This window comes from Castor canadensis, chromosome 11, assembly GCF_047511655.1.
Source record: "Castor canadensis chromosome 11, mCasCan1.hap1v2, whole genome shotgun sequence".
Lineage (NCBI taxonomy): Eukaryota > Metazoa > Chordata > Mammalia > Rodentia > Castoridae > Castor > Castor canadensis.
This window is the reverse complement of record NC_133396.1, coordinates 125974055-125995693: the sequence shown is the minus strand read 5'-3', so window position 1 is coordinate 125995693 and position 21639 is coordinate 125974055. Positions and strand designations below refer to the sequence as shown.

The 21639-nt window shown below is 47.9% G+C and overlaps 1 protein-coding gene across 2 annotated transcripts in view; it reads left to right on the top strand.

Moving 5' to 3' along the window:
- The window catches only part of Mapkapk2 (MAPK activated protein kinase 2), a 43899-nt gene extending 25590 nt beyond the window's left edge, over window positions 1-18309 (top strand). The window contains exons 2-10 of one of the 2 annotated variants that reach the window (XM_020166703.2): window positions 12811-12950; window positions 13114-13187; window positions 13421-13500; window positions 14150-14276; window positions 14852-14927; window positions 15335-15459; window positions 15789-15874; window positions 15993-16073; window positions 16740-18309. In XM_020166703.2, the coding sequence (XP_020022292.1) occupies window positions 12811-12950; window positions 13114-13187; window positions 13421-13500; window positions 14150-14276; window positions 14852-14927; window positions 15335-15459; window positions 15789-15874; window positions 15993-16073; window positions 16740-16883 (933 nt within the window). In that variant the 3' untranslated portion in view covers window positions 16884-18309. The remainder of the gene's footprint in view (window positions 1-12810; window positions 12951-13113; window positions 13188-13420; window positions 13501-14149; window positions 14277-14851; window positions 14928-15334; window positions 15460-15788; window positions 15875-15992; window positions 16074-16739) is intronic. The other variant, XM_020166704.2, reaches the window with a different exon arrangement.
- The last annotated feature ends 3330 nt before the right edge of the window (window positions 18310-21639 follow it).

The window sequence follows — 21639 nt, the reverse complement described above, 5'->3', positions numbered from 1 at the left end:
AGTAAGGTTCCCAGAGGCCTCTGGTGGGAGGAGGAATTGTTTTGTAAAGATTACCAGTGAGTACCACATTAACAATAGTTTTCAGGGAATGAAGAGAAAAGAGGGACCAGCTGCCTGCAGGTTGTCAGAGAGGCTTTTAGGAAAGGTGACACTGTACTGCTGGTTCTTGAAGGGGTTAAAGACAGGGAGTTGTGAAAAAGGCACAGCTTGTTTGAGTCATGAAGTCAGTGTAAGTTAAGTATGGGGAACGTTGGGAGGTAGAAACTGGGAAGGACCAAGTTCAGAATTTGGATTTTATTCTTTATTCAGTGGAGATGTTTAGGAAGGAAAATGCTCAGATTTGCCTGATCCAAGATGTGTTGGAAGAGAGTGAGTCTGCCATTCAGAAACCAGTTAGAACATGCACGGGAGAAAGTGGGGTGCAAGGGGCAGCGAGGCTGAACAGGAAGGGTGGATTTTGGAGATGTCTCCAGAGATTCAGTCGAATTGGTCCTGTTGGGGGAAGAGAGGAGGGAGGCGGAGTCTTTCATGATTTATATCTGGGAGCCTGGCTACATGGGGATGCCACTGCTATTTACTGAGGTTCCGGAGCAAATCGGAGGGGGCAGTGAGTTCAGTTTGGTGTTCAGCAGCCTGTCCTAGATCCATTAAATGACACTTTATTATTGGTCACTGACAGCAATTGCAAATATTATCTAAATGCCTATCATCTCACCCTGTCTTTCTTTGCTATCCCAAAGGCCTGGCAGGAGACTGTGTCTGTGCACTTATAGAAGTCAAGGCCTCTTGTGTCTGGTATTCCTTTGGTGTATAATTTAGTAATTGTGCTAGAAAGGAAATGAGACTAATTTGCTGTGGCTCCTTAGGGAGCCCAGACTGTGTTGTGAAGGTTTAGTTCATGATCTGTTCTAAAGCTTTGCCAGAGATGGAGGTTATGTGAAGTAGTCTGTCCTGTTTATCTCTTTCCCTATAAACAAACAAACAGAAATCCTGTATCCTGTATCCACTTACTAACAATTTGGCTTACATACTGATTCTTTTTTCTCTTGGCTAACAGTAGGTACCCAGGATGTGAGGCTGCCCCAAATACAGCACTGCACAGCCCCTCTCTCAGGGCTGCTGAGCCACTGCCCTCCATTGTTCTGACCTAACACCCCTGTTCCTTGCTGCATCCTAGGATGTGACTCTTCTGACATTGGGATCTTTCTTTGTCTTTTTTGTACACCAGCCTCTGTTCCCATCAGGGCGCCACTTCCTTCCTGGTTCCTCCGGCAACTCTGGCAACAGCTTTAAGACATGCTTCTCAAAGTCCTTTTATTTTTTTCACAAGCTTTTGTTTTGTGAGCCTGTGCTGTTCTCTGGGTCTGTCCTGGCTTGGTGGCAGTTGCTCTGTGTCTTTGGACACATTGTTTAGTCTCTGAGCTCCTCACTTCTTGCCTGCAGCTGCATCTACTGCTTTCTTTCTCAGAATTCACTTGTTAGAGACTCAGGCTGTGTCTTCTGAGTGGATTCCCTTTTGGGATCTCTGCCTCTACTGCTCCTTTGGGCAGTACCTAAATTGTAGTCTAGACTAAATATTGGTTTTGACACCAGTTTTTTTTTTTTAATTCCCTCCTTTGAACTCAAAATTAACAAGGTTATTTCCTCCCAATGTGGTGTTCTTGTTCTTGTTGTTTTTGGTAAGGTGTGTGTGTTACTTCCTGGTCAGAATTAGTTCAGAGTAGCAGTTCCCTTCCTTGTGTCTTGAGTAAGGAAAGACAGAAATGTGTCAGATGCTCTGAACTTAGCAGAAAAAGGAGTTACCCTGTGTCACAGATGTTCTCATGTCTGTGTTAGGGAACTTGTACTCTGTCTCCTGCCTGGGCCATTTTTGCTTCCTGCATGGAAAGAATGGCTCACATTTTCTGCCTGATCATGTATGGTTCCATATGTAACCACAAAAGTGGTCTGTCCTCTGATTCTTGTCCTTCTCTCCTCACCACCCTCCCGCTGATCTCCACTTCTTCTCCGTATTAGGTCTGTTGACTTTGGTGTACATGAATCTCATTTGCTAAATTGGGTGGTGAAGGTAAGATTGCATTATATCATTTCTAAGTGAAACTTTTTTTTTGTGTGTGTGTGTGGAGGTACCGGTGGTTGAACTCAGGGTTTTGTGTTTGCTGCATGGGTGCGCTACCACTTGAACCATTCCACTGGCCCTTTTTGTGCTGATTATTTTTAAGACAAGGTCTTACCTTTTTCCCCAGGCTGACCTGGACCTCCATCCCCCTATTTGTACTTCACTGCTTAGCTGGAATGACAGGCTTGCACCACTGTGCCTATCCCTTGGTTGAGATGGGGGTCTCGTGAACTTTTTGCCCAGGCTGGCCTCAAACCATGATTCTCCCAATCTCTGCCTCCCAAGTAGCTAAGATTATAGAGTTGAGTCATTGTGCCAGCCTAAAATATTAAATCTACTCTGGCAGTTGTGTAAGGTCAAATTGACCCAGGCTGCTTAGGCCAGAAGTAGTGTTCCTGATCTCCTTCCTTCTTAATTAAAATAATCTCTGAAGATTTTTACCAGTCATACTTAGATGCTACAAAGGACATGTTGTTTTTCTTCCTGCCACTCAAATTTTAGCTTAAAGCCAACTTGGAGTGTTTGGTGTTTCCTTCCCACCACCATCTTCTATGTCTCCCAGATCAGGAAGTCTTGTATCTTGTTAGAAGCCATGGCCTGTGGCCGATGCACAGTCTGCCCATTTAATCAGTAAGTGTTTATTGCAACTCTTCTGTGTCAGGCTGTGCGTGGGTCTGCCGGGTGAGAGATAAATAGGACTGGCCTGGGAACAGAGCGAGAACTGGAGACATTTAGAAGAATGAGACAAGCTGGCAGTAAGCTGATATTACCAACTCGGGGTTTACTTGTTGAAGCCTTCTTTGTCATGAAGGGAAACATCCCCAAATCAACACTGGGGTGGCAGCGGGAAGTGAGTCTGAATCTTGGCTTGATGCCTGGCACATCAGCAGTGCGTTATAAATGAATGTTCCCCCTCTTTTTTTTTCTCAAAGTCATAATCACCTGCTGAAACATAACCAAAACATCATGTCTTCCTCCCCGAGACTCCTGAGTGGTCGCCAGCCCTGCTGTGTGCAGGGTTCCCATGTAAATCGGAAGTGGTGTGCAGTGGTGGTTTGGGCCTCATCTGCCCTCTGTCATCTTTTGGCTCCATCCTCCAGGAAGATGCAGCCTTTACCTCACCCGCCTTGCCCTCCTGTGTACTGTGTCAGGCCTGTGTTCCTCCTGCGTCACAATGTCATTCCTCATCTTGGCTCCCTTCCCTGTAGCAGGAAGGACAGCCCGCCCTTGGGGAATGTGTAACTGTGTCACCATATCAGGCCAGAGGTTCAAATGTAAGACTTCAAGCATACTGCATCTCAGAATACAAACTCTTTGACTTTATTTAAAAAAAAAAAAAAATCCACACAGATGGTAAAGATTCAGACAATACAAAAAACTATAAAATAAAAGGGAAAAAGGAAGAAACATGTGCTTCTCTGTAGTACCTACTCCCTGATGGTCATCACTGTTAACATTTTTTGAATGAATTCCTCCAAAAAAAAACTCTAAGCATCCATGAATCACTATCTTAAGAAGAAAAATAAGGACCATACCACACAAAGGGAATTACACTATACATTCTTTTTAGTATTTTTCTTTTTAGTTTTGGAAATATAAAAAATATGCAGAAGAAAAATATGTTGCTGTCTTCCCATCATTTATAAAAAGCATTAATTGCCTTTATGAATATACTCTAAAGGTTTCTTAAGAAATGTGAATACAGTTCCATTAAAAAAAATTAGAACATTAAACATAAAGCCAAAAGTGTCATCTTGTTCCTTGACTGCTTTCCCACTTAATAACACGGTGTTTTCTCCATCGTGGCAGACCAGTTGCTGCCTCATTATTATGTACAGTGTCCTGTTGGAAGGACCTGCTGTCATTTGTCTGACCAGCTCCTCAGTGGCAGACATTTAGATTATTGCTAGTTTTTTTTTTTTTTTTGCTGTTAAAATGCTTTTTGAATGTAATTCATATTATGAGTGTAATTTGATTTCTAGCTGGATAGCTGTTGTGTCAAGATTTGAACATTTGCAATTTTGGTAGATATGGCCAAATTCCTCCAAAATCAGACTAGTTTCTTTCCCTACCCAGTGAACGTTTGAGAAGAGAGAGCCTTTTCTCCCCAAATCATTGCATAAATCCAGGAGTTTAGTTCAGTCAAACATTAAAAAAGTTTTTGCCAGCCTGGTGAAATTATCATCCTTGTTTTTATAAACATTTCTCTTTTAATGAGTTGCAGAGAACATCTTCCATTTGGCCATCTGTGTTTCTTTTTCTTTGAACTGTCTGTTCTTAATTCTCTAGTAATTTTTATATGGGATTGATAATCTTTGCTAGAGTTAAGTTAGCATTTTATCTGTTGTGTGTTGCAAATATTTGGAAAATGTGTCATTTACAGTGTGACTTTTTAAGCCTCTTAACTTTTCAATGGGCTTCGGTCCTTTGTGACCTCTCTTGTGACAGTTCTGGAATGTGAGGGAACAGGGCAGGGATGGTCACCCTCAGCAGAGGCAGTCCCCACCTTCTGGGCCATGCAGCAGGAATGTTCTAAGGCTATTGTTTTGGGTATTTTTTCCCCCATCATATTCATGAATGCTAATAACAATTAGAAAATTATCCTTACCTTCCGACCAAATGTGTGGGAAGGTGTGCTCCAACAGGGAAGGGCCCAGTGCTTCTGTGTGTCTCATGTGTCTGCCTTCTAAGGCATTTAGAATCTGTTGCTGCATTTGAGTGTAGATGAGATTTCAAGGGAAGCTCCCTCAGTCACCCTTGTTGAGCCTTGCAGGGGTTCTGGAAATGTGGCATACTCCTTTATCCCCTTGTGAACATAGAGAAAAATCATTCAACAAAGACATTTCTGCTTGTCATCTCTTGTGTTCCTGAGTCAGGTAGATAGATGAACAGGGAGGTGTGACATGTCACTCCAGACTGTAGGCAGCTGTCAGTAATTTGGAGAGCTGAGATTCTTTCTCACAACCATGGCTGATTTTTGGAAGCATTTTATGTTTTTCTTTACATCACAAATCACAATGTGTAATTAAAAATGCCTGGTTTTGGAATTACCTTTTTGTGCACCTCTTGCAGCACAGTGTAAGTCCCATGCTGGAGTGGGGTTGTCCCCAGCCTTACCTGTCGGGCTCCCCATTGTGTCCTCACACCCTCTGAACCAGTTTGGGCACATACTGGGCACTCCAGCTTCTGCTGAGTGAGGGCATTCTGTTGCTGTGTGCTTCCTACCGGGGTCTGTCTCTGGCCCCAGATCTGGGGATAGTGTCTCTAGGGGACCTAGCAGAGATAGTCAATGATGTAAGGACAGTGTGTCCTGGTCTTGCAGTCTTGTGGCTTCCTTATCCCTTCCTTGTTTTACAATTAAATGATTTGCTAGAGTTAAAAGTTAGCCTTTCATCCATCGTGTGTGTGGGGATGGGGAGGGAGGGATTTACTTCCCCAGAGATCTTTAAGCCAGACAAGATGCTGATGCTCCATTCCTCACTGGGGAGGGCTGTGTGTGTATCTGCCACTAGGTCAGGGCCAAGAGCGCTGGAGTAGGATGGAGAATGATAGAATAGGTTCAATCTGTTCTACCCCATCTTAGGAAGGGGACTGGGGACCACTTGCTTGCACCTACTGGGCGTGAGCTGTTTTCTTGCTTGAGACTCAGGGAGGTTAGCTCCTGGCCTGCAGACCTGGGCAGCTGGAGCACCTGGCAAAGTTGCCTAGAAACCCTAGAGATGCTGCTCTGTGACCATAAGTTAGGCCTAGGGATGTGGACTGGCACTCTCTTAAGCGTCTCTGTCTTTTTAAAAAGTAACAAATGCTAATTGTAAAGCACCTAGGCAGTAAAGATATAGTAAAGGAAATTAGATCACCTCTGATTTTATCTTTTAGAGATAATTGCTGTTAATTTACTAAGTATTGATATCCTTGCTGTTTTACATGTATATGAACATATATCTATGTGTTTGTATAGAGAGATTTAGTTACATATCGATATAAATGAATATACATATAGCCTAGGATAATACTCTACATCAGGTTTTGTAACTTGCTTTTTTCATTTACTATTGGATACTTCTGATAAATAAATTTAAATTAATTATAGATTAGGATTTATACTGAAAAAAAAAAAACCGTGCTACCCTAGACAGTGGTAGTGATGGTGGCTGAGACTGTAATAAACACTTAGGACTCCCATTTCCTCATTAAATATTCTCCTGAAACGTCATTTCAGTGACTACGGATTGAATAGATAAACTCACTTTAAAAAAAAGCAATCTCTTATTGCTTGTTGCTATTTTACTTGTTGCTATTTTGCTTACTGCTTGTTAGCCATTTTTGGTGAAGGTAAGTTGCTGTTGGGGTGTGTACCTCTAAAGCTGCATCTATAGTTAGTACTTCAGGGTAAAAGTTACAAATGGAGTTTCAGCCTCAAGGAGTTTGCAGCCAGGGCATTCTCAGTTTCTGATTCTGGCTGTTGATGTCACAGGCAGTTTTGGGCACATGGAGCCCTCTGTACTTTCCATGGGATAGTGGGAAGGGGGCTTCAGGAGCAACAAGAATAGGTTCAAATTCCAGGCCTGCCATAACAACCGGCTGAAAGGCCTTGACCTAATCCCCCATTAGTGAATTAATGTCATTTGTAAAATAGGACACTCCCTCCCAGGTGGGCGCAAGGTGGGTGACATAACCCACTGGGAGTCCTTTGCACTTTCACTAGGGAACTCCCACCCCCAAATCTGGGCCCACTTCCCACTTGAGCACTGTGCTCAGAGGCTGCTGGGACTCTCCTACAGTGACTGTGCACCCCAGTCCTCTCACCCTGAAACGCATCCAAGGCTGCCGTCTTCCCTGTGGTGCAGAAGAGGCATCTGTGTTCCAGGGAAAGGACAGGATGGTTCTGGCCTGCAGGCGTGGTGGGATAGTGCATGACACATGGGGCTTTCCCTTGACCCCCGGCTGCCTCCAGGAATGCAGAGGTCTAATTTAACAACACACACCGACAACACATTTGGTGCCTGAGTTGGACTTTTGCATCACTGTTGGCACCAAATCAGAGTCAGCCTTGGGAAGGGATGTCTTCCTTCTCTTGTTACATGTGCACCCTGGTTTCCAGCTGTCCGTTTAGGTGGTGCAGGGAGGGAGAGGGCAGGGCTGCGCTAGTCTGCTTTCCTCCCTGTATCCTGGGTTCCCCACAGTGAGGGCCTGGAGCTATGAATAACCACTCAGTGAAGCAGATGTGATCAATCCCAGCTGCCCACCTAGTGGGACTAACACATGGAGCAGGGACAGAACAGTGATGGCTAGCGCTCATGCAGTGCTCACTGTAGTCGACATCATTCTTGGTAATTTAAATAACGTCCACGCATGTTACACAATGTTAGTTTGTTTAACCCCATGAGGTAGGAATGAACTCCCTAGTTCACACTGCTAGTGAGGAGTGGTGTTTACGAGGAGGGCCTGTTCCTTCTCTTCGTGTCTGTCTTGCTGGTGAGTAGTGCCTTCGGCCCCTAGGTGCCCTTATTTTTTTCTTTTTCTCTGGCTTTGGTTTGGCTTAGAATGTCTTTTCATGGGACCTTATGGACGCGAGGTAAGGGAGACCAGGTAGAGAGGGGTCCAGGCCTTTTCCCTGAGTCTCCTTCACTCTCACCCTCCCTGGGTTGTGGGCTCCATGACCTGGTTCTGACCCCTGCTACACTTGGCAGGTGGCCTTGGCTGTTGCACTGCAGTCCTGCACACGCAACACTTAACCTTTTCTATAGTCACAATCAGTTCTAGGCTTAGTGTGGGCATCACACATTTCATAGTCCTCCTAGGCACTCCTTGACTAAAAGCCTGTGGCTTTGCAGTGGGAAGGTCCTTTCTTCTTCCAGTCTCTGGCCTTCTGAACTGTGGTCCTGGGCATTTTGGCCTCTGCTGCCCTGTCTGTGTCAGAGGAGTAAGATTGTTCCTACGCAGCACCTTCCTGCCTTCTGGTGGCACCTGCTGTCTTTGCTCATTCTGCTGGTGGCCCCTGGCAGTGCCCTGGTTGCTTGCTTCCCCTCTCTCTGCCAGGTCAGAGCTCAAGCTACTCCATTGCCCCCTTCTGTTCTTTACTTAGCCTCTACTCTGGATTATCAGATTCTTCATTTCTCTCTTGGCTGTCTGTGCTCCATACTTGTCTGCAAATGTGTTTGGCATTTTGTGACTCTGCCTATTACGTCAGCCAGCCTGCCTGACCAATTCAAAGGTCTTGCTTTCATGGCTGGGGTTACTTTTCATATCCAACTAGGGATTTGTGGTAAACATGTGCCTGGCTAGATATCAATTGCCAGTCTTCCTGAGAAATTCTAACTGTGCCTCTCTAAGTATTAAGAATACTTTTAATCACCTCCAGTGTACTTCATGCAGAGGGGATAAACCTGCTGGCAGCTGGCTTCCCTCACTCTTGGTCACTTTAGGGGACGGTCCCCTGAGTGACAGTTTAGATGCTTAGGGAGAGGAAGCAACAGGATGGGGTGGAGGAGTACTCAGAAATTCCTTTTTCGTAATGTAGGAGAAAGTTAAACATTTACCACTGGGTGAGGGGAGGGATTAAACAAATCACATTAACTTTTTGTCCTTCAGAAATTCAGATTGAGGCAATAAGGCATAAATATACAAAATGGTAATTTTTTTTAAAAGAGAAAAGTATCTTCAAAGATAGGATTTCATGAAAGTGAGTCTGGTTTGACAGATGAGGAAATTCTTTTCAGCAAGGTTGATTGGCTTCCTGATACAAGCTAGCAAGTGCAGAACTGGGGTTCAGAATGTGTGGGATTCCAAGGCCCAGTTTTACTGTACCCCACCAACCTGCTCCCTCTAACAGGTGAAGAATTCATGTGAGTTTGGAAGTGTGCTGTACCTCAGAATATACATCTGACTACATTTTTTTTTCTCTTTTGCCTAAGACAAAAAGAGCAGAGCTTGCATTGAGGTTTGGATCTTGGTGCATCCTCACCAAGCACGGTGCTGGCTGGATAGAATAGGGAGCTGATTGGGGGGGTGCAGGGCTGTGGTTACTGGGCTAAAGACTGAGAGCCAGCCTTTTATATGGGTCTAGCCTCAGCTCGGTGCCCCCCAATTCCATGTCAGCAATGCTCCTGGTTTGCAGTGTTGAGTGCCTTTCTGATAACAAAGCACTTCAGAAGCCAGGTCTCACACCTGTAATCCTAGGCTACTCAGGAGGCGTAGATCGGGAGGTTTGCGGTCTGAGGCCAGACCAAGTAAAGTTAGTGAGACCACATCTCAACAAATAAAGCTGAGTGTGCATAAGATTGCAGTCCAAGCTGGCCTGGGCCAGAAAAGCAAGACCCTACCCCAAAAAGAACTACAGCAAAAAGGGTTAGTGGAGTGGCTCAAGTGGTAGAGCACCTGCCTAGCAAGTGCAAGGCCCTGAGTTCAAACCCCAGTGCTGCCAAAAAAAAAAAAAAAAAACCGAAACAGAAGAACCAAATAATATTTCAGAGGCTTTATTTCAATAGATGCTTACAAGTACTCTGTGAGGGGAGGCAGGCAGCTATCATCATCCCTGCTTTAGACAGAATTGGACAGGTAATGGCCTTTCCAAGGCTATGCAACCAGAAATCAACTGATAAGTTCCAGACCCGGGTCCACATCTTTTCTGGCTGTAAATCCAAAACCACTCATCGCCTCTGTTGTAGTAAATTTGACAGCTGTGATTCTTCCTCTTCAGGCAGGCCTCTGTTCACATGTGCCTCTTGGGGGCGACAGAGGTCCTTCTTGCTTGGCTGCTCGGTAAACTTGTGCTTCTAAACACTTCGAATTTAGCACATTTACAACATATTATCTCAGTGGGTTTTTAAGCACTTAAAAATTACATTTCACTGAAAACGTTGAAAAACATTTTGTGTTTTGCTTTTTTGTTTTTAGACAGGCTCTTGCTAGGTAGCCCAGGTTGGCTTTGAACTCAAGATCCTCCTGCGTTAGCCTCCTAGGAGCTGAGATTATAGGGATATGCCATGCCCTGCCACTGGGAACTTTTCATTGATCTTTTGGATAGGAATGGGAATTTGCTTGCCAGGGAGAATGATTCTGTCACATTTTTTCTGGAACCTTGCATGCCCTTCCTCTTTGCTGATTGCATCTTTGGCCCCATGGCAGCCTGTCCTGCATTTTTGGTCTGTGATGTAAAACCTGGCCAGCTCAGCACCACATACAAGTTTAGACCATAGATACCTGTGCTTAGGTCATATTTGGTCCCCAGATGGATGTGTTCTGGATCCCAAGTGGAAGTTGCAGTATCTGAGCCTTTCTTAGCTCTCTTAACTCATACTCCAGCACCCTTACCTTTCTCGGGACTTCTGCCTCAGTCCCACGGCCTGCACAGTGGGTGGTCATCTTCTAGTTTCTCCTGAATGCAAAGGATCTGGCAGGGCATCTAGTTCTGGAAAGCATAGGCACCTGGCTTGGGGGCTGCTCCAACCCCTTGGCTGCCAGCCGACTGCCTCCACTCCCCCCACAGATGTGCAGGTGGGTCTCTCCCTTTCACTTCCAACCTGCATGGTGCTGGAGAGCAGGAAGAACGAGTTGGATTGTAAGTGTTTTCTGTGTCTACCTTCTCTCTCCCTTCCCTCCTAGCCTCAACTTTCAGATTGAGACTGTTCCATTCAGTCTTGACATTCAGCATAGTGTGTGGGTCCTAATAGGATCTCAGTCAATGTTTATTGAGTTGAATTATATACAAATGAAATTGGCCTTTTCCTCACCGGAAAGTACAACAAACTTTTTCTTGGTCCACCTGTGCAGTGCTTCATATGCCCACAAGGTGGCAGTGTGACCCCACAAGGGCTGTAACCTCCTGCAACTCATTAATGGCTCCAGCACACTCAAGGGAAGACAGCTAGCCATCTAGTTGATTCTTTCTGGACATCTGGGTGGGGAATTGCACCTGAAGTTCAGCCTCTAGCTTCTTAAAACTGGGTGGCATGGTGAAGGCTTGGGCTTTGGAGTCTTATCAGGCTTCATTCCAACCCTGGCTGTGACTTTTCCCAGAAACTTAGCCTTTGGTATGATATTTCTGTAGGGTTAATTTCCTCATCTTGTAAAGTGGGCATTGTTAAACAGTTAGAAAAGATCCAGCATATTTTGAACCACAGCACCAAAGTATGCTAGTATGGTTGGAAATTCGGTGTATACCTCTGGCTGCGTTTTGGCCATGTGATCTTCCCAAGCTCCATGCACTTCCCAGCAGGTCACTTAGCCCTCTGCTGTACCATCTCCCCATACTGCCAAGCTGTACTCCAGCTTAGTCATTCCGTGTCCACCTGTCCCGTGTCCCTTGCCTGAATGCCTTCCCTCTGCCTGTCCATTTCTTCAAAGCCTGGCTCCCTGACCCACAACCCTTAACCTGTGCAAAGCAGTTGGGTGTGTGCTGTATAGGGATGATCTTGACTTCTCACATAGTTGATAAGTCTGAGGGTCTTTGTCTTAGTGATTTTGGCATCTGTGTCATGCACTTTGCAATGCTGTAATAAAAATGATAGTTATTACTGAGCAGCCAGGCTTTCTGTTAGGTGATTTGCAGAAATATTTCATTTAGTCCTCATCATGTTGATGAAAAAGTGGCTCTTAACGCATTTTATGAAAGATAGCTGTCTGAGAATGCTCTTGGCTCTAAGCAATATAAAAATTCTAGTGAAAGCAGTTTAAAAAACCAGGAAAGTTTATTGTTTTACCAAGAAGTCATGGGGAGTGATGAGGTACTCAGGGATGCGACAAGAATCAGGTTGCCATCTCTCCTGCTTGTCTTCTTCAGCACACTGTATTTTTTCTTTGGTTGGCCCTCTTACTGGTACGAAGGTGACTGGCATGGCCCCAGAGCCAAATATAGGAGAGATGATGTAGAATCCTGCTCCTTTGTGGAGGCTTCTTAGATTTCCTGCCAAGTTCTTCTGGTCCCATTGGGTCTTAGGCTTGTTCTCAAGCCAGTCACTGGCAGAAGGAATGGAACAAATGACCACGGCTCACAGTAGTCAAGGTTCAACCCCTGGGACTGGTGAGGGCCAGGCTTCACTTTGCACCCCGGACACCTGGTCCAGAGAGGAAGAGAGGAGCTAGTTACCTAGTTACGTCACTTTCTCAAGGTTGCAAATGCGTTAAGAACTGAGATTCAGGCCTACAATTGGCTGACTCTGGAGGCTGTTGGCTGGTTGAGTGAAGTAAACCATGGGTAAAAAGAATATTTGCCTGGTCTTGTGTATGGGTTTAAGTAATCATGGAGGTGCCCCTTCCTGCTGGTTCTGGAATTTCCCTTCTAGGCCCCTTGCCATTACTGTACCGGTTCCTTTCAGTGTCTTTCTTTGCACATCCCTCCACCCTGTCCCCGATAACCAACTGCTGCCTGCCTTCTGTAGACTTCATAAACAGAAAGTGCAGTTGGTTGAAGTAGGTTTGGGGGCTGATCTCAGCCTAGATCTCAAGGCTCTAGAGGGGTCATAGTGAGGTTTTGTGGAGAGCAGATAAAGTTGCTGCTATGTCCTCTCAGTGTCAGGAGGAGGGGCCAGGGAAGATGCTGCAGGGACTGGGAGGGGTCTGTAGAGTGAGGGGTTTGTGGCATCAATGATTGGAATGCTGGCACATGGGCTGGGACTTAGAACATGCTCTTGGGGGGAGCGCCAGCCACCTCCTGCAAAGCCCACATGACTCAGGAGATGCTGGCCTTGCAGATGCTCCAGGACTGCCCCAAGGCGCGCAGGGAGGTGGAGTTGCACTGGCGGGCCTCCCAGTGCCCACACATCGTGCGCATCGTGGACGTCTATGAGAACCTATATGCGGGAAGGAAGTGCCTGCTGATTGTCATGGAGTGGTAAGCAGTCTCCTGTTGGGTTCCTGCTCAGCTTGTCCCCTTGTCCCCATGCCACGCTCAGTGTGGACTCTGAAGCTTGGAACATAAAAGCTTGACTACTTCTGGGTGCAGTGGCACATGGTGGGGGCTACCGGTCCTGGATCTCACTGTGGCTTTCTTTCAGTCTGGATGGTGGAGAACTCTTTAGCCGAATCCAGGACCGAGGAGACCAAGCATTCACAGAAAGAGGTAGAAAGGGTCTGTTGGGGATGGGGTTGGGTGGGCAGGGCAGTGGGAGTGTGCAGGGCCTCTGCCAAAAAACAGGTTGAAGCTGCTGCTTCTGTGGGCTGTCCACCGGGGTGTCTCCCTCCGAGGACTGGGCAGCTTCTGGTTTCTTTGTTTCCGGGGGTTAGCTATGGCTGGTGCCAGGGGCAGGGCAGGGTATATGGTTTTCAAGCCTAATGACAGACACATCTTTCTCTGTTGTGTAGAAGCATCAGAAATCATGAAGAGCATTGGCGAGGCCATTCAGTATTTGCACTCAATCAACATTGCTCATCGGGATGTCAAGGTACCAGCTGTTTATACCGCATGCTGAGTGCTTTGTTGGCTGTGTGGTAGGGGCCTGAGGCCTAGAAGGAGGGGCTGCGAAAGATGCTGATGGGGGAATTAGGAGGAGCCTGCAGGTGTGGGGGTTGGTGACATCAGTGGGAATGCCGACATGGGGGCCAGGGCTTGGAACAGACTGGTGGGGGGAACACCAGCCACCTTCTGCAGAGCTCATGTTACTTAGGAGGTATTTCAGCCTTAGGAGGGCTTCTGGAGTCACTCACACCCTGACTGTCCACTTCCTGGGTACAGACTGGGTCAGCATGTCATCTCTACCCTGTGGGGTCCTATTCTTCTTGCTCATGGACAAACCACAAACCCGATAGCTGCTCTCGGCCCTGTGGTTCTCATCAGCATCTCATTGTCACTCCTTGGCTTCTGTCCCTGTAGTGTTCATCATGGTTCTCTGTGCTGGCCTGTCACCCCCAGGTCCTCCGTAAGCTCTGGGAAGGCAGGCACTGGTTGCACAGAGTCCACATGGTGTGCAGCAGAGGCTGACTGGTTGTTGAGTGGATGATTGGTTGTTGGATGAAGTCTGTACTCTTGGTTTGTGACAGCCCCTCTCAGGTTCAACAGGGTGGTTATGTATCTGTCTCTTTTTCTTTCTGTAGCCCGAGAACCTCTTATACACCTCCAAAAGACCTAATGCCATTCTGAAACTCACTGATTTTGGCTTTGCCAAGGAGACTACCAGTCACAACTCTTTGACCACTCCTTGTTATACACCGTACTATGTGGGTAAGTTCAGAGGAGGCCCAAGGGACCTAATCTTTTCTCACTATTTGTGTTGTGTCACCACTGTTTTTTTTCCAATCTCAGGGGGTCACAGATCCTAGGGAAGTCAGGTCCTCTATGGCCCTTTCTGGTGCTCGTTCTGACAGGACCCTATCCGAAACAGGGCTGTGGTTGTTAAGCTAGGACCGAGGAACTGTAGAAACCATCTGCCTGGGGTTGTAGGCGGGACTTTGTGTGCCTGTGCACTCCTTCTGTGGAGCGCCATCAGGTTCTCAGTGGAGTTTGGGATCCAGCTGACTGTTCCAGAATAAGGTTCCAAAGCAATTTGTGACATTAAATGGACAAGTTGGGTCTGCAAGTCCCCAGTAGTTCAGGAATATTTTAGGGATGTATTCATCTTAAGATTCTAGCTGTGGGGTTTCTCCTTGGGGAGGGTCTTCTGCCCTTCCTCCCTGCCTAGCTGCTGTTCCATCATGATGGGTGGAAGGGTTGGGATGGAGTGCATGATCCACAGAGAAACCGGGCAGGCTGCAATGTTCTGAGGGCCAGGCCCACCCATCTTGGTTTTTGGTTTGCAGCTCCGGAAGTGCTGGGGCCAGAGAAGTATGACAAGTCCTGTGACATGTGGTCCTTGGGTGTCATCATGTACATCTTGTGAGTGTGCTGAGGAGGGGGCTAGATGGGCTGGGCTGTGGTGGAGCAAGGATTCAGGGAGGATGGTACCTCTCCAGGAGAAGAGGAAGAAGCAAATGTCAGATTCCTCTCAAGGAAGAGGGGTTCCCTGGGAAGCCCCTGCATACCCTCTTCTCTCAATGTTTAGTGGGTTCTGTTTGTCAAGTGGTGGTAGAAGCTAGCTAATGGGCAAGCAGTTAAGATCCTTGGTATGTTGGATTCTGGGCCCTGTCCTGCCCTTTTTTTTTTGTATATTGTATCTATATCAAAGAACCCTGATACCTTTATGACTTTACAAGGAAAAGAGGCTGTTGATCCACACTTTTCCTATTGCAGGGCCTAAATAACAACCTGCTCTGTCTCTCTCTTCCCGGCTCTTGTGGATGCAGGCTGTGTGGGTATCCCCCCTTCTACTCTAATCACGGCCTTGCCATTTCTCCGGGCATGAAGACTCGCATCCGAATGGGCCAGTATGAATTTCCCAACCCAGAGTGGTCGGAAGTATCGGAGGAAGGTAGGAGCTCAGCCCTTTGGGACAAGGGGAAGAGCTTGTGTGCACATGCATGTGTGTGCATACTGCACATGCACTCAAGCACATACTCACTTGGGTGGTAGAACTGTGAGCCTGCGTCTGGGCCCACACCTGGGTGTGCTCTGCCTGTGTGACAGGCCTGAGGCCTGGCCAGGACTGTGGGGCCGTCAAGTTTTTTAGCACAATGGTCCTTAAGGCCACAGCTCCTTGAGGGAGCCTATCTCCACATGACCCCCTTTTAAGACTGGTTTCTCTGAAAAACTGTGGTGGAGTAGCCTCAGCTTTCCCTGTCTCCCTGTCCCACCCCACAGTGAAGATGCTTATCCGGAACCTGCTGAAAACAGAGCCCACTCAGAGAATGACCATCACAGAGTTCATGAACCACCCCTGGATCATGGTGAGCCTTGTGGGCTGGGAGACCTGGATTCAAGGAGACTGCCCCTCACAATGACAGGGTCTTAGTCATGACTTCACCCGCCCCAGGCTTTCACTTGCTCCCTTTTCTCTCTCTTCAGCAATCTACAAAGGTCCCTCAGACTCCACTGCACACCAGCCGGGTTCTGAAGGAGGACAAGGAGCGGTGGGAGGATGTCAAGGTGAGGGGGGTGCCTCAGGGTGGGAGGGCTCAAAGGAGGCAGCCTACCAGGAGTGCCCAGTGTGAATGGTGGTGCCAGCCAGGGACAGTTTGCATCTGTATTCTTCATCCTAAGGTCATCTCTCCCAGGGATGTCTCTAATAAGAACTGTGACTCAGCTACTTCCCTGCCAGTTTTTAGGCAGAAGTTCTCTTGTCCAAATTCTGTGGTGGCTGTTTCCTACAAGCCCTCTACCCCTCTACTCTGTGGGTCTCCAGTGGAACCTTAAAGACCATCTGGTACATCTCCTCATTTTGCAGATGAGGAAACTGAAGCCCAGAGAGGGCCAGTAACCTGTTTTAGGTCACACAGGTGTCAGCTGTCTAAGACTAGATGCAGAGCTCCTGACTCCTGGTCCAGGGCTCTTTCTGTCTCCTATGGGGTCATAGGAGGGCTCCTGGGAGAGCAGCAGCATCAGGCTCTGCTGACCCAGCACTGGGAGACACTGCTCTCAGCAGCATGGATCCACTAACTGGCCTGTCCTCTTTTCTCCTGCACTCAACCTGCACCTTCCTCTGGCCCTGTCTGTGTCTTGTCTCTCACGTCTCTCTTCTGCCCTTTCTCTCTATTACATTCTTTTTCTTCCTCTTGTGCCTTTCTCATGCAATTCCCACTGCCTTGCCCCCAGGAGGAGATGACCAGTGCCTTGGCCACAATGCGTGTTGACTATGAGCAGATCAAGATAAAAAAGATTGAAGATGCATCCAACCCTCTGCTTCTGAAGAGGCGGAAGAAAGCTCGGGCCCTGGAGGCAGCGGCCCTTGCCCACTGAGCCGCCGTGCCCTCCTGCTCTACTGGAGGACAAGCAATAACTCTCTACGTGAATATGTTTTTTAAACGAAGAGACACAGACTGCCCACTTCCACCTCCTCTGCTCTTCAGCTGCATGGAGCCTGGAACCGCCTTGGTAGAATTCTGCCTTTGGCTCTGGCCACCCAGAGAAGAAGGGTGGGAGGCTGCAGAGGAGGGGCAAGGTGCTCTCGAACCTGCGCTAGTTTTGCAATTTTATCAGTCACTTGACAGAATTTTTATGGAACCTCTTTTATTGTCTTCTCCCATACTCCTCTTCCTTTCTCCCAGGCCCCATCCCCTCTGGATACTGCAAAGGTTTGGGGCTTATCCAAGGGTATTGTGGAAACCGTTACAGGAAATGTCCTTGTGTTGTCCTATCTGCCCTTCCTGTTTTCCAAGTGCAGCCCAGGGTCCCCTCTGGCTCAGGAGTCTGGGAGTTCAAGGCTCCCCTGAAATGGGGGTGCTGCCCACCTCCTCTACTGAAGCCCTCAGACATCACCAGTGTGCCCGACAAATAGGAGCGAGTGTGAGTGTGTGTGCATGTGCGCGTGCCCAGATCTGCACTGGGGCTGTGCATTCAAGGGGCCCAGGCAGGCATGGCTGCAAGGGGTCCTGCTGTGACTTCAGAACTCTCCCGCCCATATGAGCTGCCTAAGTGCCTGGGAAACCTGTTCACATCTGGAGCCAGGTGACCATGGCCTTTCTGTTTGCTGGGGAAGGGAGGCAGAGGGGCACAGCCATAGGCAAGACTGGACCCCCTCAGTATCCCTTCTCCCTGGTAGTGTCGGTCCTAGGTCCTCTGGGGTGCTGAGCTACCAAATAGCCTTTACTTCTCCTTGCCATTATTAACCTGTTCTTGTTGATTTTTCTTCAGTTTTTAGCCATTTCTCAGTGGGCTGCCTGTCAGCTCATGTGGACGAGGCTGGCCAGGTCATACGACAAAGCTTTTGCATCTCACAAGTCTCTCCTGGGCTCTGGGCATCAGCCAGCCTTGTCTTATGGACAAGGGCAACGCCACTTTTGTGGTCCTCCCTCAAATTTCCACTGTGTGGCCTAGTGGGCGGAGGGCAGTCTTTGCACCAAAGATGTCCTGACTCTGCCTCCTCCTCACTAGCCACCTACCCCCCAACAACTCAGCCTGGGAGGGGGGTCTCCCCAGTATTGAGGAGCATGTGGGGAGAGTCCTTCGTGCCATGGTCTCCCATTCTCTCTTTGTGGGAGGGGTGGCTCCCTCAGGGGTGGTGGTGGAGGGGCACCTGGGCTCCTCTGGGCCTGGGGCAGGGCCTGGGCCTGGGTGTCTGCAGCCCCTCCCTCATCTGTGATGGTGTGTCCAGCACTCAGACTGTTGTAAACTGTTGTTTTGTATGAGCGAAATTGTCTTTACTAAACAGATTTAATAGTTGAAAGTTTCTCTGCCTAGTCTTTTCTGGGGCTCAGATTCTAGATCTTTCACCTTTGCTCTTCGTACTGGTGGAGAGAGGTTTTGTGTGCTTGGTGCCCTGGGACGGGAGAGAAAGGCCTCCCTGTTGAGGGCCAGGGGGATGGTCAAGGGGTGCGGACCATGAATGCTGCTCTCCTTTAGAGCCAAGGGAGGGAGGTAGGCAATGAGGAATGGGGAGCAATCCTTCCTCTTGTTCTAAATACTGACTCAAGAGCCAAACTGCCTTTTGCCACCTGATTCATGGAGCTACATAACCACTATCAGGTGATGGTACCCTTAGCCTAGGGGGAACCAGCTACCTGGGGCCCTCAGAGGGGGTATTGTTGATGAATTTGGTTCCAGTCCCCAGAAAGACCAGGGGAGCAGGTTGGTGTAGTACCTGAGAATTCCAGGAGGGGGCAGTAGGGGTGAGGCAGATACCGAAGTGCCCTATCTCTGAGCTGAAGGAAGAGAGTTTCCAGAGAGCCAGTCTCATCAAAGACCATGTGCTGAGCTGATTTGCCTTGATGGGGCCTAGGTTAGAATCTTGTGTGCTGCTGCCATTGCTGCCCCTCGCAGTCAGGTGGAGAAATAGCACAACCTAAATCATTTCATCTATGTGATCCTAAGAGCTGGTAGGGAGAAAGGCAAGGTGGGATGGTTAGTTATCCCTATTTTATGGGTTTACTGATGGAAACACTGTGCTGGTGGTCACACAGCTATGGGTTTGAACTAGAACTCAGGCCTCAGGAGCCCAAGACCTGGGTGTTCTCTTTCCACCAACCTTCTCCCTGGAGGAGAGGCTTGCCTGTCCCTCATCCATCAAAGGGATCGTGTCCTTACCACTCAGCCTGTGATTCCTGGAGCCTCTCTCATCACTCTAGAGAGCACTGCTCTGAATCAGCCAGCAGGAGCTTTTGTTTAAAAAAAAAAAAAATCCAGTTTGGCCTGTGCTTATGACAGTGCTAGAGTGATAAGAACCCAGGGGCAAGAAGGAAGGAGAGCTGGTAGGAAGGGAGGCTGGGGGAGAAGGGAGAAGGATGTCAGAGCTCTGTCTGAGTTCAGAGGTTCCTGTTACTGCTGTGGTAAATTTAGTGGCTAAAACCCACAAATTTATTATCTGATAGTTTGGTAGATGAGAAGTAGGGCTGTATTATGTTTTGGAGGCTCCATTTCCTTGCCTTGTCCAGTTTCTAGAGATTTCCTATATTCCTTGGCTCATGATGCCTCTTTCTCCATCTTTGAAGCCAGCCACCTTGCATCTCTCTGATCCTTCTACTGTCACTGCTCTCTACCCTAGATACAAAAGGATTCTTCTAAGGATCAACGTGATGGGATTGCGCCTATCTACATAGTCGAGGGTAATCTCCATGTCACAAGGTCCTTAACCTTACTGCTACCTACAAAGTCCCTTTTGCTATATAAGGTGACATATCTACAGGTCTTGGAACTAGGTGTGGACATCTTTGGGTTCACTATTCTGCCACAGAGTCTTGTCTCATCTTGAGGCCCCAATGTTTACTGTTGTGTTTTGCTTCCTTCTCTAGTTCCTTTCCTCTAGTTCAGGAGGATACTTCTTGCAGTGAGGATCTAGCCTGGGGTTTGCTTTCGGGGAGGATGGCTCAGGTGAAGGGCCAAGAGCCCTCTCCACCTTACACCCTGATGTGGCCCTGGGATGCTCTGTCTCTAACGTAACCAGCTTCTGCAAAACTCCCAGGTGGGATGGCAACAGAAACTTGTCCCAGAGGAGATGTTGGCTTTCAAGGGTGTGTGGCAGACGAACTGGGTGTGCTTCTCTAACACCCATGTGGTGTGAGATATGAAGAGAGCCTTCTGGAAATTCCTAGTCCTGATGCTGGGTTACCTCCCCATCATGTCACCAGAAGAGCCCGCTGAGGACTTTAGATCAAGGGCAAACACAACAATGGGATTGGACTTCGATCACATGATAAAGCGAGAGCACACAAGGGAGGGGTGAGGATAGGTAAGACACCTAAAAAATTAGCTAGCATTTGTTGCCCTTAACGCAGAGAAACTAAAGCAGATGCCTTAAAAGCAACTGAGGCCAATAGGAGAAGGGGACCAGGAACTAGAGAAGAGGTTAGATCAAAAAGAATTAGCCTAGAAGGTAATACACATGCACAGGAAGTCAATGCGAGTCAACTCCCTGTATAGCTATCCTTATCTCAACTAGCAAAAACTCTTGGTCCTTCCTATTATTGCTTATACTCTCTCTTCAACAAAATTAGAGATAAGGGCAAAATAGTTTCTGCCGGGTAGCGAGGGGGTGGGGGGGGGGAGGGAAGAGGTAGGAGGGGGATAAGAGGGGGCAGGGGAAAGGGGGCAGAAATGACCCAAACATTGTATGCACATATGAATAAAAGAAAAAATAAATACGTAAAAAGAAGCGCCCGCTGAGGTAGCAGGTTCAGAGAAGTAGAGACTTGCCCAAGGTCACAGGGTGAGTCTGTAACCTGGATCTCCTGCTGCCATGTTCAGAGCTACTTCAGAGCGCACGTGGAAATCCTCCAGGTACAAGGACTGGATTCTACTCTGCTAAGGAAAGTTTAGTTCCCTTTCTATGAAAGGGGTGATACTACTAAGCTGGGGAAGAGGCTGTGGTAAGAAATTCAGTGAGCTAATGGGTTTAAGGCTTCCTAAAATGCTAAACTCAGGTGGTTTTTGTCACATGTAGAGCCCCACCCTCCAGGGGTTGCTTAGCCAACTGGGTCTGTGGTCTAGGCTGGACCTTTGCTCCAGCCAAGGACTGAGACTGAGTGCCATCCACACCTTGTGGTGAGGAGGCAGTTGGGTTGATAAACAATAACAGTAAATTTGGGGTTTTCCTTTGACTGGGTTGGAGACAGGAAGTGCGGAGGGCTGTGAATGACGAGTGGGTAGGTTGGGTAGGTAGAGCTTGCTTGACTTGTGAAAATTCAGTTATTCAAGGGAGGAGGATGAGGTTGGTGAGGCTGGGGAAAGTGGCTCTCCCACCACGTGAATGTAAACAAACCCTGCTGGGCACTTCCTAGGTGGGGGGCAGCTTCTGTGCCCTCAGCCTTGAGAGTGTAATCATGACTGGATCTATATCTTGAAGCCTATGTTTAGAGGCCACAGCCACTTCGGGCAAGGCTGGCTGAATTTGGGTATAGCTGCTGTTTACAAAGGACCCCAGGCTCCAGCTCTGAGGGCCCTTTTGATAACTGTGTATACTTCTCTGCCTAATACATAGTCAGGCCAGTATGGAAAGGCCACCCTAAAAACCACACCACTGAATGTCCAGGTGCCATCATAGTAGCACTGTCCTTATGCTTAG